Consider the following 11,523-nt stretch of genomic DNA (forward strand, 5'->3'; position numbering starts at 1 on the left):
CTTCGCAGAATCTACCACCGGATTGGAAATGCGGCCCACTGAGAAGATCCGGCGAGAAACTCAGTGGGCTGTGTCTGAGGGTGCTAAACAAATTATCATAAGAGTGTATTTATGTCAGTGTCCTATATTGTTTATTCGCAACTTGGGTCGCGTTTCTGAGTCGCTGGTAGATTCTGCGCAGCACTGCTCTTGCTAGGGCTAGTGTTAGCAACGTCGTCAGGTTAGAGCCCATGAACTCACCTAGACATTCGGTGAATCTAGTATGATCCCTCAAGGTCACTAGAATAGGTAGGATACGATTACACCAAAACACAGACAATTAGCTATATAATTGAAAGTTCAGTTAGCTTAGAACGAACAGTAAAATTTCCATAATAAGCAATTATATGGCAATCAATTATATGCAATTCCATGCAAGCCCTTTATCGCAATTTCTATTATTAAAAACAAGGTTTATGAAATCTTGCGCGGATCTAGCGTGCCCATGACTTTCGACAAGGGTCTCGAAATTTTTGTTATAACTATAACATTACGGAACAGCCATAAAATCGGATAATATAATTACAAATTCTTGATAAATAAATTCACTTAGTAGGACTTCCTGTGTGGCCGCAAGGGTAGGTACAACCATTCTGCCTAATTGTAACGAGAAGCAGTCGCAGGCTTCCGACTTGAAGGATGACATAGTTTTTTTTTTTTTTTGAAAAATGTGTTACTAGTGGTCGGAAGTCTTTTTAATTTCAGCAGGACGGCCAGACAGGAGGGACGAAGGCTTGCTAACAGCAGCCCAAGCACCTCCGAAAAAGACTTAACAACTCAAAAGGCAGCTGCTTCAAGAATACAACTACTACCGGATCGGAATCGCGACTCGCTGAGAAGATGCGTCGAGAAACTCAGCAGGCTCATAGGTATTGGTTAGGAGGCTGATAGGTATTGGTTAGATTTCACGTAGAACTATTTGATGAGTTCGACGTAAGTGGTTACTGGAGCCCATAGACATCTACAACGTAAATGCGCCACTCGCCTTCAGATATAAGCTCTAAGATCTCAGTATAGCTACGACGGCTGCCCCACCCTCCAAACCGAAACGCATTGTTGCTTCACGGCAGAAATAGGCAGGTGGTGGTACTTACCTGTGCGGACTCGCAAGAGGTTCTACCACCAATAATAAATCTACTACCGGATCGGAATCGTGATCCGCTGAGAAGATGCAGCGAGAAACTCAGCTCAGCAGAAACTCAGGCTGATAGGTATTGGTTAGATTTCACGTAAAATTAATTGATGAGTTTGACCAGTTACGGCTACAACAATACCAGTAGTATTTTGAATTCACATATTAAGACTGCATAAAAGTTGTGAAATGTATAGGATCAAACAAGTACTTAGCATAAGTTGAGATTTGAGCACGAAAAACTTTAGAAGCTCTGTGGCATCCGTCTATGACATTCAGGACACAAAAATCATACCGATAAAAATCTATACTTCTATACTAATATTATAAAGAGGAAAGATTTGTTTGTTTGTTTGTTTCGAATAGGCTCCGAAACTACTGGACCGATTTGAAAAATTATTTTTCCATTAGAAGCCGACATTGTCCCTGATGAACATAGGCTACTTTTATTTTTATTTTTTTTTATTTATTTTTTTGTTTCATGTGTGTTTTAATGTTTCCGAAGCGAAGCGAGGGCGGGTCGCTAGTTAATAATATACACAGTGTAAGGGAATCGTAATCATTTACTTATCAATGAATACCTATCCTTTATCAAGTTTATACATCGTGAACCCACTGTGGGAAGGCAGCTGGCGAACGAGCAAATAATAATGTCTCGTAAAGCTCAACGTTTATCTTTTATGACAGTCTGTTAAATTATTTAATATTAAGAAATTCAACGCTATGTAATGCTATCTGCTATCTAAAGTATTAATTTAAACACAATAAACTTGGAAGATTCAAATATCCTGTATTGTTTATTCGCAACTTGAGTCGCGTTTCCGATCCTTTTTTTTTTTTCATTATTGCTTAGATGAGTGGACGAGCTCACAGACCACCTGGTGTTAAGTTGTTACTGGAGCCCATAGACATCTTCGACGTAAATGCGCCACCCACCTTGAGATATAAGTTCTAAGATCTCAGTATAGTTACAACGGCTGCCCCACCCTTCAAACCGAAACGCATTACTGCTTCACGGCAGAAATAGGCAGGGTGGTGGTACCTACCCGCGCGGACTCACAAGAGGTCCTACCACCAATAAAAATCCGGTGGTATATTCTGCGGAGCACTGCTCTTGCTAGGGCTAGTGTTAGCAATGTCATCTGGTTAGCTCACCTACTCGCCCGGTGAATCTAGTATGACCCCTCGAGGTCACTAGAATAAGTAGGAAAAAAAACACAAAAACACAGTACAGGTAACCTGGTAACTATAACAGGGTAGCTACGTTCCTACAAAGTCCCATCTTATGCGAAACCGTGTTAGATTAAACTTGTACAAAAATGAGAGTGCCTGCCTATTTCTACCGTGAAGCAGTAATGCGTTTCGGTTTGAAGGGTGGGGCAGCCGTTGTAACTATACTTGAGACCTTAGCACTTATATCTCAAGATGGGTGGCTCATTTACGTTGTAGATGTCTATGGGCGTCAGTATCCACTTAACACCAGGTGGGCTGTGAGCTCGTCCACAAATCTAAGCAATAAAAAAAAGTATATTAGCTGTAAAAATAAATGACGAATACGTCTTTCGGTATAGTTTTCATTCGTAATAATGAAAACATTAACTTTTTTGATCGAATGGCCTTTCTTGGAAATAAAAAAAGTATTTTGACAACATTTGACAGTCGTTAAGTAAAATCAAAATAAATTGAATCGATAATGTAAAATGAACGAGCTTCTCCAAAAACATGGTTGTTCCAATGTGTTTGCGCTTCCCGAAGGACTCAAAGAACTCATGTCTGATATCACGAGAGAGGTGAGGCCTATTTTCTCGATATTTAAATATATTATCTGGGCCCCAGTATGCAATTACACACTAAGTGGCTCATAAGCTCTATGGTTGTCTATCTATTAAGAGCAAATAATATAAATATATACATAGATACTTGGTAGGTATGCCTAAATAATCCGGAGCCCCGAGGGGAAGGGTGATGGCAGAGATGTGCTCCATACGCTTCACTTTCCCCCCTTTTGCCTTTTCATGAGTTCTGTCTCAAGCAAGGTTAGAACGTGGGTTGTTGACCGACAGGAGACTTTAGACGGGTCGACTCCGACATGCCCCACCCTCCAGTGGGGGGCGGAAGCTTTTTATTTATTTATTGATTCCATGGGTGGACGAGCTTACAGCCCACCTGGTGTTAAGTGGTTACTGGAGCCCATAAACATTTACAATGTAAATGCGCCACCCATTTTAAGATATAAGTTCTAAGGTCTCAAGTATAGTTAAAACGGCTGCCCTACCCTTCAAACCGAAACGCGTTACTGCTTCACGGCAGAAGTAGGCAGGGTAGTGGTACCTACCCGCGCGGACTCACAAGAGGTCCTACCATCAGTTAGGCCGGCGATTTCCTCCTTACCAAAAAAAGGGCTAAATTAATAAAAACTTACTAGTGTAGCAAAAAAAAATGGTATAGTACTTTTTTAGCTTGATTTCCTTAAGCAAAAATTAAAACTAACTTAGACGGATAAAGCAGTTTTATTTGTGGAAGCCAAAAAACAATTCAATATAGTTCTACCATAAACAGGTGCTCCGGACTCAACCTCCGAATATATGCGATTTTATAGCAAAATATTTATCGGTATTGCTGATTACCAGAGAACATGGTATCCTAGCAGTAAAGATACTAGAAGACTTATGCGACTGTAGGCCCTCAGTATCGGAGCATCTCCTCCAATTGGGTATAGAGAAAAGTGACGCAGAAGTACTGGCCCAAGTTATCAAAGCCGAGGTGGAAGGTTTCGAGCCCATGGAGGGAAAAGGTTTGGTCATTTCGGCAATCTGCTGTCACTAAGATCCCTACTAACATACATTGAATTCCACGGTGAAGGAATAATATTGTGTAATAAAAATCAAAACCCGCAAAGTTATACTCCGCACGGGACGGTACCACCACCCTGCCTATTTCTGCCGGGAAGCAGTAATGCGTTTCGGTTTGAAGGGTGGGGAAGCCGTTGTAATTATGCTTGAGACCTTAGAACTTATATCTCAAGGTGGGTGGTGCATTTACGTTGTAGATGTCTAAGGGCTTCAGTAACCACTTCACACCACGTGGGCTGTGAGTTCGTCCACCTACCTAAGCAATAAAAAAAATCTACTCGGCCATACTCATCGCGATAGTAAAAATATTCGCTGTAGCTAATGTAGCCGCAGCATTAGGGTTACGCTGAAATGGCCTCTAAGGGCCATCAGTTTAGGTAGGAAGGTTATAGCGACAAGTGAAAAAAAACCGGACACCTTAGAACTCATATCTCAAGGTAGGTGGCCGCATTTATGTTGTAGATGTCTATGGGCTCCGGTCAACACTTAAGACCAGGTGGGTGAGCTTCGTCCACCCATCTAAGCAATAAAATAAATGTATGTTATGCTTGTTGATACATTTTGTTTTATGTCCTAATTTTCTATTTCTTCATGGCTCATTTGGCGTTAGTTGTTTACCGATTCAAATGTATCCCATAACCCATATACCATCTGGACCAAGGCTCTGGGCAAAGGCAAATCTTTCCGCTCTGTCTTTGAGATTAGTGTTTCTATCATTTCTTTTGCAAAAATAAAACCCATACCCTTTTGTATTTAATTCTTAACGCAAATAATTTATAGTATAAAATTAAATATAAAACGCTTCTTTTAGAAACATTAAAAGAAACTGAAATAATTAAAAAAATTCTGAAACGGATGCCTTTAGATGAGGAAATGACAGCTAAAGTTTGTCAAGTGGCCAGAAACGCTTACAGAGACTACTGGTATAAGAAAACGCTGATGGAGAAGGTACAATAGCTTCTGTGTTTAGACACAACCATTCACATCGATGTAGAAGGTCAACTATTATCTATATCTTAATACGTGAAGCAAAAACTTTGTACCCCTTCTTACGAAAATTGGCGCGGACGGTGAATATAGAGGAGTGCAGAATGTTAAATTTTTGTTAATTATGCATAAAAAATTCATTAAATCAATAAAGAAAACATTACACACACTACCATGTATTTGACACACACACACGCATGCATATTATTTGTTTATTTTCAAACTCTTCTTATTGCTTATTGTCTATGGTCAAATTGAAAATAGATTACATATTATTAATTTTGTCTTTATTAACATTTATCTAAAGCATAGTCTTGGCGAAATCTGTGATTATAGAAGTATAAGTCTTTGAAAGTAGAATCATAGTAGTGTACAAACTTATAATATCAATAAATTATAGTCGAATTTCGACTACAGCGGGGCCACTAGTTACCCCTAAAATAATGTAATAGAAAAAAAATATCCATTGTATGGTGTAGGAGCTAAAACCGCATCCAGAAGAGCCCTGGGAGCTCGCGGCCCAACACACGATAGAACTGTACAGTAAAACGAAGCCATCTTTTGAGGAGCTAACGAGAGCCACTCAGAAAATACAGGTAATATTTTAAATTGCGTTAATTTCGTGGTCGTCGTGGCCTAACGGATAAGACGTCCGGTGCATTCATGTTGAAGCGATGCACCGGTGTTCGAATCCCGCAGGCGGGTACCAATTTTTCTAAGGAAATACGTACTCAACAAATGTTCACGATTGACTTCCACGGTGAAGGAATAACATCGTGTAATAAAAATGAAACTCGCAAAATTATAATTTGCGTAATTACTGGTGGTAGGACCTCTTGTGAGTCCGCACGGGTAGGTACCACCGCCCCGCCTATTTCTGCCGTAAAGCAGTAATGCGTTTCGGTTTGAAGGGTGGGGCAGCCGTTGTGACTATACTGAGACCTTAGAACTTATATCTCGAGGTGGGTGGCGCATTTACGTTGTAGATGTCTATGGGCTCCAGTAACCACTTAACACCAGGTGGGTTGTGAGCTCGTACATCCATCTAAGCAATAAAAAAAAAAAAAAAAATTGCTATTTTATTCTTAATATTTGTACTGTTATTTCTGACGATTTCAAAACTGTATCTCGTGTTAATTAATTTCAATAAATTACTGATTCTTCAATTGAGTGCACCGAAAACTCGACTGCACCCCCATTGAGACTCTTTTACCAGAGCACAACAGAACCTCCCATCGCGTAGAGTATAGAAGGAAAAAGGAATTAGAGGGAGATTATTATATTAAACTAGAGATGGCTGTAGTGGTGAGAGATTTTAGTAGCTTACTTAATGGTGGAGACTGCCTATTTCTGCCGTGAAGCAGTAATGGGTTTCGGTTTGAAGGGTGGGGCAGCCGTTGTAACTATACTTGAGACCTTAGAACTTGTATCTCAAGGTGGGTAGCGCATTTACGTTGTAGACATCTATGGGCTCCGGTAACCACTTAACATCAGGTGGGCTGTGAGCTCGTCCACGAACCTCAGCAATAAAATAAAAATAAAAGTTTAGATTTTATTACCATTGATCTATGGGCTTAATTCTTTTTAGGCAGCATACAGAGGATATCACGTACGCAGAAATTTGCTCCATCATCTCAAGCCGAAGAAGAAGACTGAATCAAAAGTAGATTTACCTGGACCCCCTCTAGACATTGACGGCTCTAGAGATATCGATTTAGGACCCATCATTGTGAGTACTTTTTTGGCTTTGGCCTAATGTTCGTGAAGAATGGATTCTATGGTTTATCTATACTAATCTATACTAATCTATACTAATATTATAAAGAGGAAAGATTTGTTTGTTTGTTTATTTCGAATAGGCTCCGAAACTACTGGACCGATTTGAAAAATTCTTTTTCCATTAGATGCCGACATTGTCCCTGATGAACATAGGCTACTTTTTTAATTTTTTATTTATTTTTTTTGGTTTCATGTGTGTTTTAATGTTTCCGAAGCGAAGCGAGGGCGGGTCGCTAGTACCTTATAAAACCTTAGTTATAGCAGGCTTTTTCCAAACTTTTTAAATATGAGTTGAATATTGAATTAATTGAAAAACAGATGATAGTATACAAAGATTATAATAAATACAAAGAAATAAAGTATAAAGATAAATAAGTATAAATAAGTACAGAGAGAAATAAGTATAAAGATTATATTAATACCTATACAGTTAGTTTCAAACTTTGACGTCATTGTACACAATTGTCCACTATGTGTCTAGGATTTTAACTAACTCGGACGATATTTCTAAACCCATTTTGTTTTCGCTGATTATGTTCAAAATATTGTAAGTTTTTTTTAATGAAATATTAAAAAACTGTCAGGCACACTTGTATTGTCGACTACACTATCGGACGATAAATGGCCACCTCTATATACATATAGACTAGCGACCCGCCCTCGCTTCGCTTCGGAAACTGTAATTTATTATTGATTTCTCTATTATTTAATAGATGTTATTATACATATAAACTTTCCTCTTCAATCACTCTATCTATTAAAAAAACCGCATCAAAATCCGTTGCGTAGTTTTAAAGATTTAAGCATACATAGGGATATTGGGACAGAGAAAGCGACTTTGTTTTATATTATGTAGTGACAATAGGAACACCAGGGATAGAGATAACTTACAGAGAGAAAATGAACAATTGTAAATAACGTGATGGTGAAATTAGTTTATAAATCCTATTATTTTTTTCAAGAATCTCAAAGTTCGTGACGACAATGTCAAGGCAATGTTTGAAACGGAAAATGAAAATTTAATCGTAAATTGTGATTCTATAAAAGCAATAACTCACGTCAAAGATGATGGACTATTTCCGGGAATTCCTTCCCAAGCGATCCGCCCGAGAAAGGTCTTTGCTCTACAGGAAAAGTTGATTGAAGACCCAGCGAAATCGGATGTAAAAGTCACGGAAACAGAATCTACAGATTTACAGCGTGAGTTGTTTCTTTCTTTCGTATTCAAGACAAAAATTCGCTACTTACGTACTGATGACTAAAGATGTATAGATATGAGTTGTAAAGTCTAAGTTTCAGTTTTACAACGGCTGCCCCATCCTTCAAATCGAAACGCATCACTGCTTCTCGGTAAAAATAGACAGGGCGGTGGTACCTACCCGTGCGGACTCTCAAAACGTCCTGTTACCAGTAATTACGCAAATTATAATTTTGTGGGTTTGATTTTTATTAGACAATGTTATTCATTCACCGTGGAAGTCAATCGTGAACATCTGCTATGTACGTATTTCATTAGAAAAATTGGTACCTGATTGCGAGATTCGAACACCGATGTATCACTAGATACGAAAACACCGGACGTCTTGTCCTTTAGGCCACGACGACTTCAACTATACGTCTGAATTACATATGCCAATCATAACAGAGTTGTGTAATTCCAGAAATGGAAATATTGAGCCTCTAACTCTTTTAACAAAGAACGAATCTAAAAGAAATCTTAAATGTTTATTTCAATGGTCACTATTCGTATCTTTCAACTTGCTTCACCCATAGCATGAGTCTTTCAACAAAATATCAAAAAGTTCAATATTGACTACATATCATATACAATTTTATTTCAATCATACGTTCTGCGTAATGTATCCTATGTGCTGTCAGTCTGAAGCTTGTAAGCCCCCTATTTTAAAAAGCTTTCCAAAAGAGCAGTGTTTTTAAACATAAAAGAATATTTACTATTCATTAGATGCAGTAGACAATGCCCAGCGCAGCGTCTCTCTGCCAACCACTGACGCGGTGCATCATGATTTGCCAATGCGTAAAATCTCCTTTGCAGAGGTAAGAAGTTTTTAATACGCTTTTATTAGCTTCAGACGTATGTATGTTAGTATGTAACGGAATCTTTGAACATGATTTTGACCCCCTTCAAAACGTCGGATTAACTCGAAATTTGGTATACTTGTTACGGACCGATAACAATTCAACATAAAAAAAATTGAAATAATTGAAAGTCAACTAAAAAATGAAAAATAAATAATAGTTTAAAAAAACTTAAAAAAAACTTTTAAAAATGATTTAAAATATGATTTTATTGTAAAAAAAAGCGTGGGGTGCACGGTATCAGTACTTATAAATATTTTATGAACCGATATGAGTAGAAGGGCTATTTTGATAATATCCTGAAAAGCACCCCACGGTTTTTTACAATACAATAATTTTTTCTTACACTATTTTTAATTCTAATTTATTTTCTATTTTTTAGTTGGATTTTCTATAAATGCGTGTTTTTTTAGTTTTTTTAAACTATTATTTTTTTAATAATTGATTATAAAATTTGTGTGCCTATAGCAATTTCAAAATTTACTGAAGCAGAAAGTGTATTCAACTAATTATTGTTTTTTTTTTGTCACGTTTTTAATTTCAACTGCCTTTCTGAGCCCCTTTTGCTTAAGCACTAGCAAGCATGCCTTAGGGGCTTTCATGCCAAAGCTAGGGTATCACAAGAGAGGATCGCTACTCTGCGTAAATGAGGCGCTTTGTCGTCAAGTTACCGGGACAAACACGACAATATGTTCTATAAAACTGCATCATCGAAGCAGTCGCCATAAAAACTCTGGATCGACACGGCATGCTCTCAATGTTGATGCGATGTAACTTGTTGGGTACATCTTAGCCAATATCTGATCACATCGCGGGTCTGATAACAGTGGTTAGACAACGAGGTGTATGATCAATGGTAACACTTCAACTTACATAACTTATATTAGACGGCACTTTCATTTCTTTATCCATTTTGAATGATTCATGAATTTTCCATCAAAATTTTAAAAATATATGGCTGTAGGTTCCATCAGAAGTGGATCCTGCCGAACCAAAAGGCGAACTTGAAGGTTTAAATATACCGGAAGAAATTATTGAAGAGGATTCAGCAAATAGAACTGACACTGAAGAAAATATTCATGAAATACCCGAAGAAGTTCCAGGTTGGTATAGATTGCCTGTAGAAAAAACATATTATTGTATCAATGGCCAGGAATCATATATTTAGCGGTAGGCAGCGGCTTGGCTCTGCCCCTGGCATTGCTGAAGTCCATGGGTGACGGTAACCACTCACCATCAGGTGGGCCGTATGCTCGTCTGCCTACAAGGGCAATAAAAAATAAATAAATAAATCAATCCGTCAAGTCAAGTCCGCAGCGATCGAATCCTTTCATCGCCCTTATAATTATAATGCTTTGGAAGTCGTCGTGGCCTAAAGGATAAGACGTCCGGTGCATTCGTATGTAGCGATGCGTCAATGTTCGAATCCCGCCGGCAGGTACCAAATTTTTCCAATGAAATAGATACTTAACAAATGTTTACGATTCACTTCCACTGTGAAGGAATAACATCGTGTAATAAAAATCAAACCCGCCAAATTATAATGTGCGTAATTACTGGTGGTAGGACCTCATGTGAGTACGCACGGGTAGGTACGACAACCCTGCCTATTTCTGCCGTGAAGCAGTAATGCGTTTCGATCTGAAGGATGAGGCAGCCGTTGTAACTACACTTGAGACCTTAGAACTTAACTCGAGGTGGGTGGCGCATTTACGTCCTAGATGTCTATGGGCTCTAGTAACCACTTAACACCAGGTGGACTGTGAGCTCGTCCATCCATCTAAGCAATATTGTATTAGTAATTCGTGTCGGCTCTGATTAATCTTGGTTGGAGGGCATGTGTATCAATAATTGTGCTGTTCGGGCAGTCAGAAATGTGATGTGACGAAATTAAAGGAATCTGCGTAACGAATGACGCCTTATTTTACCAGATGATCGCACGGAAGGTGATGGCGACAGCGCTCCGACTGCTTCCATTCCATCATCGGCACCAGAGACGCCCAACGTCACTGATGCAGAAGACGTTGATGAGTTTACTTCTGAAGAAGAGGGATAGTGGAACGCCAGACATATTTAACTGCTTTTTTTTTAAATTCTAGCTTAATTATGTTGGATTGTTTATTTCATTTAAAAAAAAGGATAAAATATGTTAGGATTTGTGTGAAAATGAAAAGTCGAACAAAATTTGATGTTTTACTTTGATTTTTGATGCGCCAGATAAGCTGAGGAGCTCATCTGGAGTCGTGCTTACCGGAGCTCATGGACCGCTTACCTTGAGACATGAGGTTGGTTTTAATTATATTGCAACTGCCGCACTGCTTCACAGCAGAATTGGGTAACTTTGTCATGAGTGATTTTTTATTTATTGCTAAGGTGCGTGAACGAGCTCACGGCCCACCTGATGTTAAGTGGTTATTGGAGCCAATAGATATCTACAACGTAAATGCCGCCACCTACCTTGAGATGTGAGTACTAGGATCTCAGTTTTTACAGAACAACGGCTACCCCACCCTTCAAACCCAAACGCATTACTGTTGGATTTGATTTCATGTTGTTATACAATGTTTTTTTATTTATTGCGCTTGTAGGCAGACGAGCATACGGCCCACCTGATGGTGAGTGGTTACCGACGCCCAT

General features: G+C 38.7%; 1 protein-coding gene across 1 annotated transcript; it reads left to right on the top strand.

The window, feature by feature from the left end:
• Positions 1–2,871: 2,871 nt before the first annotated feature.
• LOC114240264 (uncharacterized) lies at positions 2,872–11,192 on the top strand. The gene is made up of 9 exons (XM_028170728.2): positions 2,872–2,961; positions 3,731–3,965; positions 4,835–4,971; positions 5,490–5,606; positions 6,599–6,739; positions 7,752–7,989; positions 8,753–8,844; positions 9,851–9,989; positions 10,818–11,192. Exons 1-9 carry the CDS (start codon positions 2,872–2,874, stop codon positions 10,940–10,942), a joined length of 1,314 nt encoding a protein of 437 aa, XP_028026529.2. The 3' UTR covers positions 10,943–11,192.
• Positions 11,193–11,523: the final 331 nt, after the last annotated feature.

This window comes from Bombyx mandarina, chromosome 21 (genome assembly GCF_030267445.1).
Source record: "Bombyx mandarina strain Sakado chromosome 21, ASM3026744v2".
Lineage (NCBI taxonomy): Eukaryota > Metazoa > Arthropoda > Insecta > Lepidoptera > Bombycidae > Bombyx > Bombyx mandarina.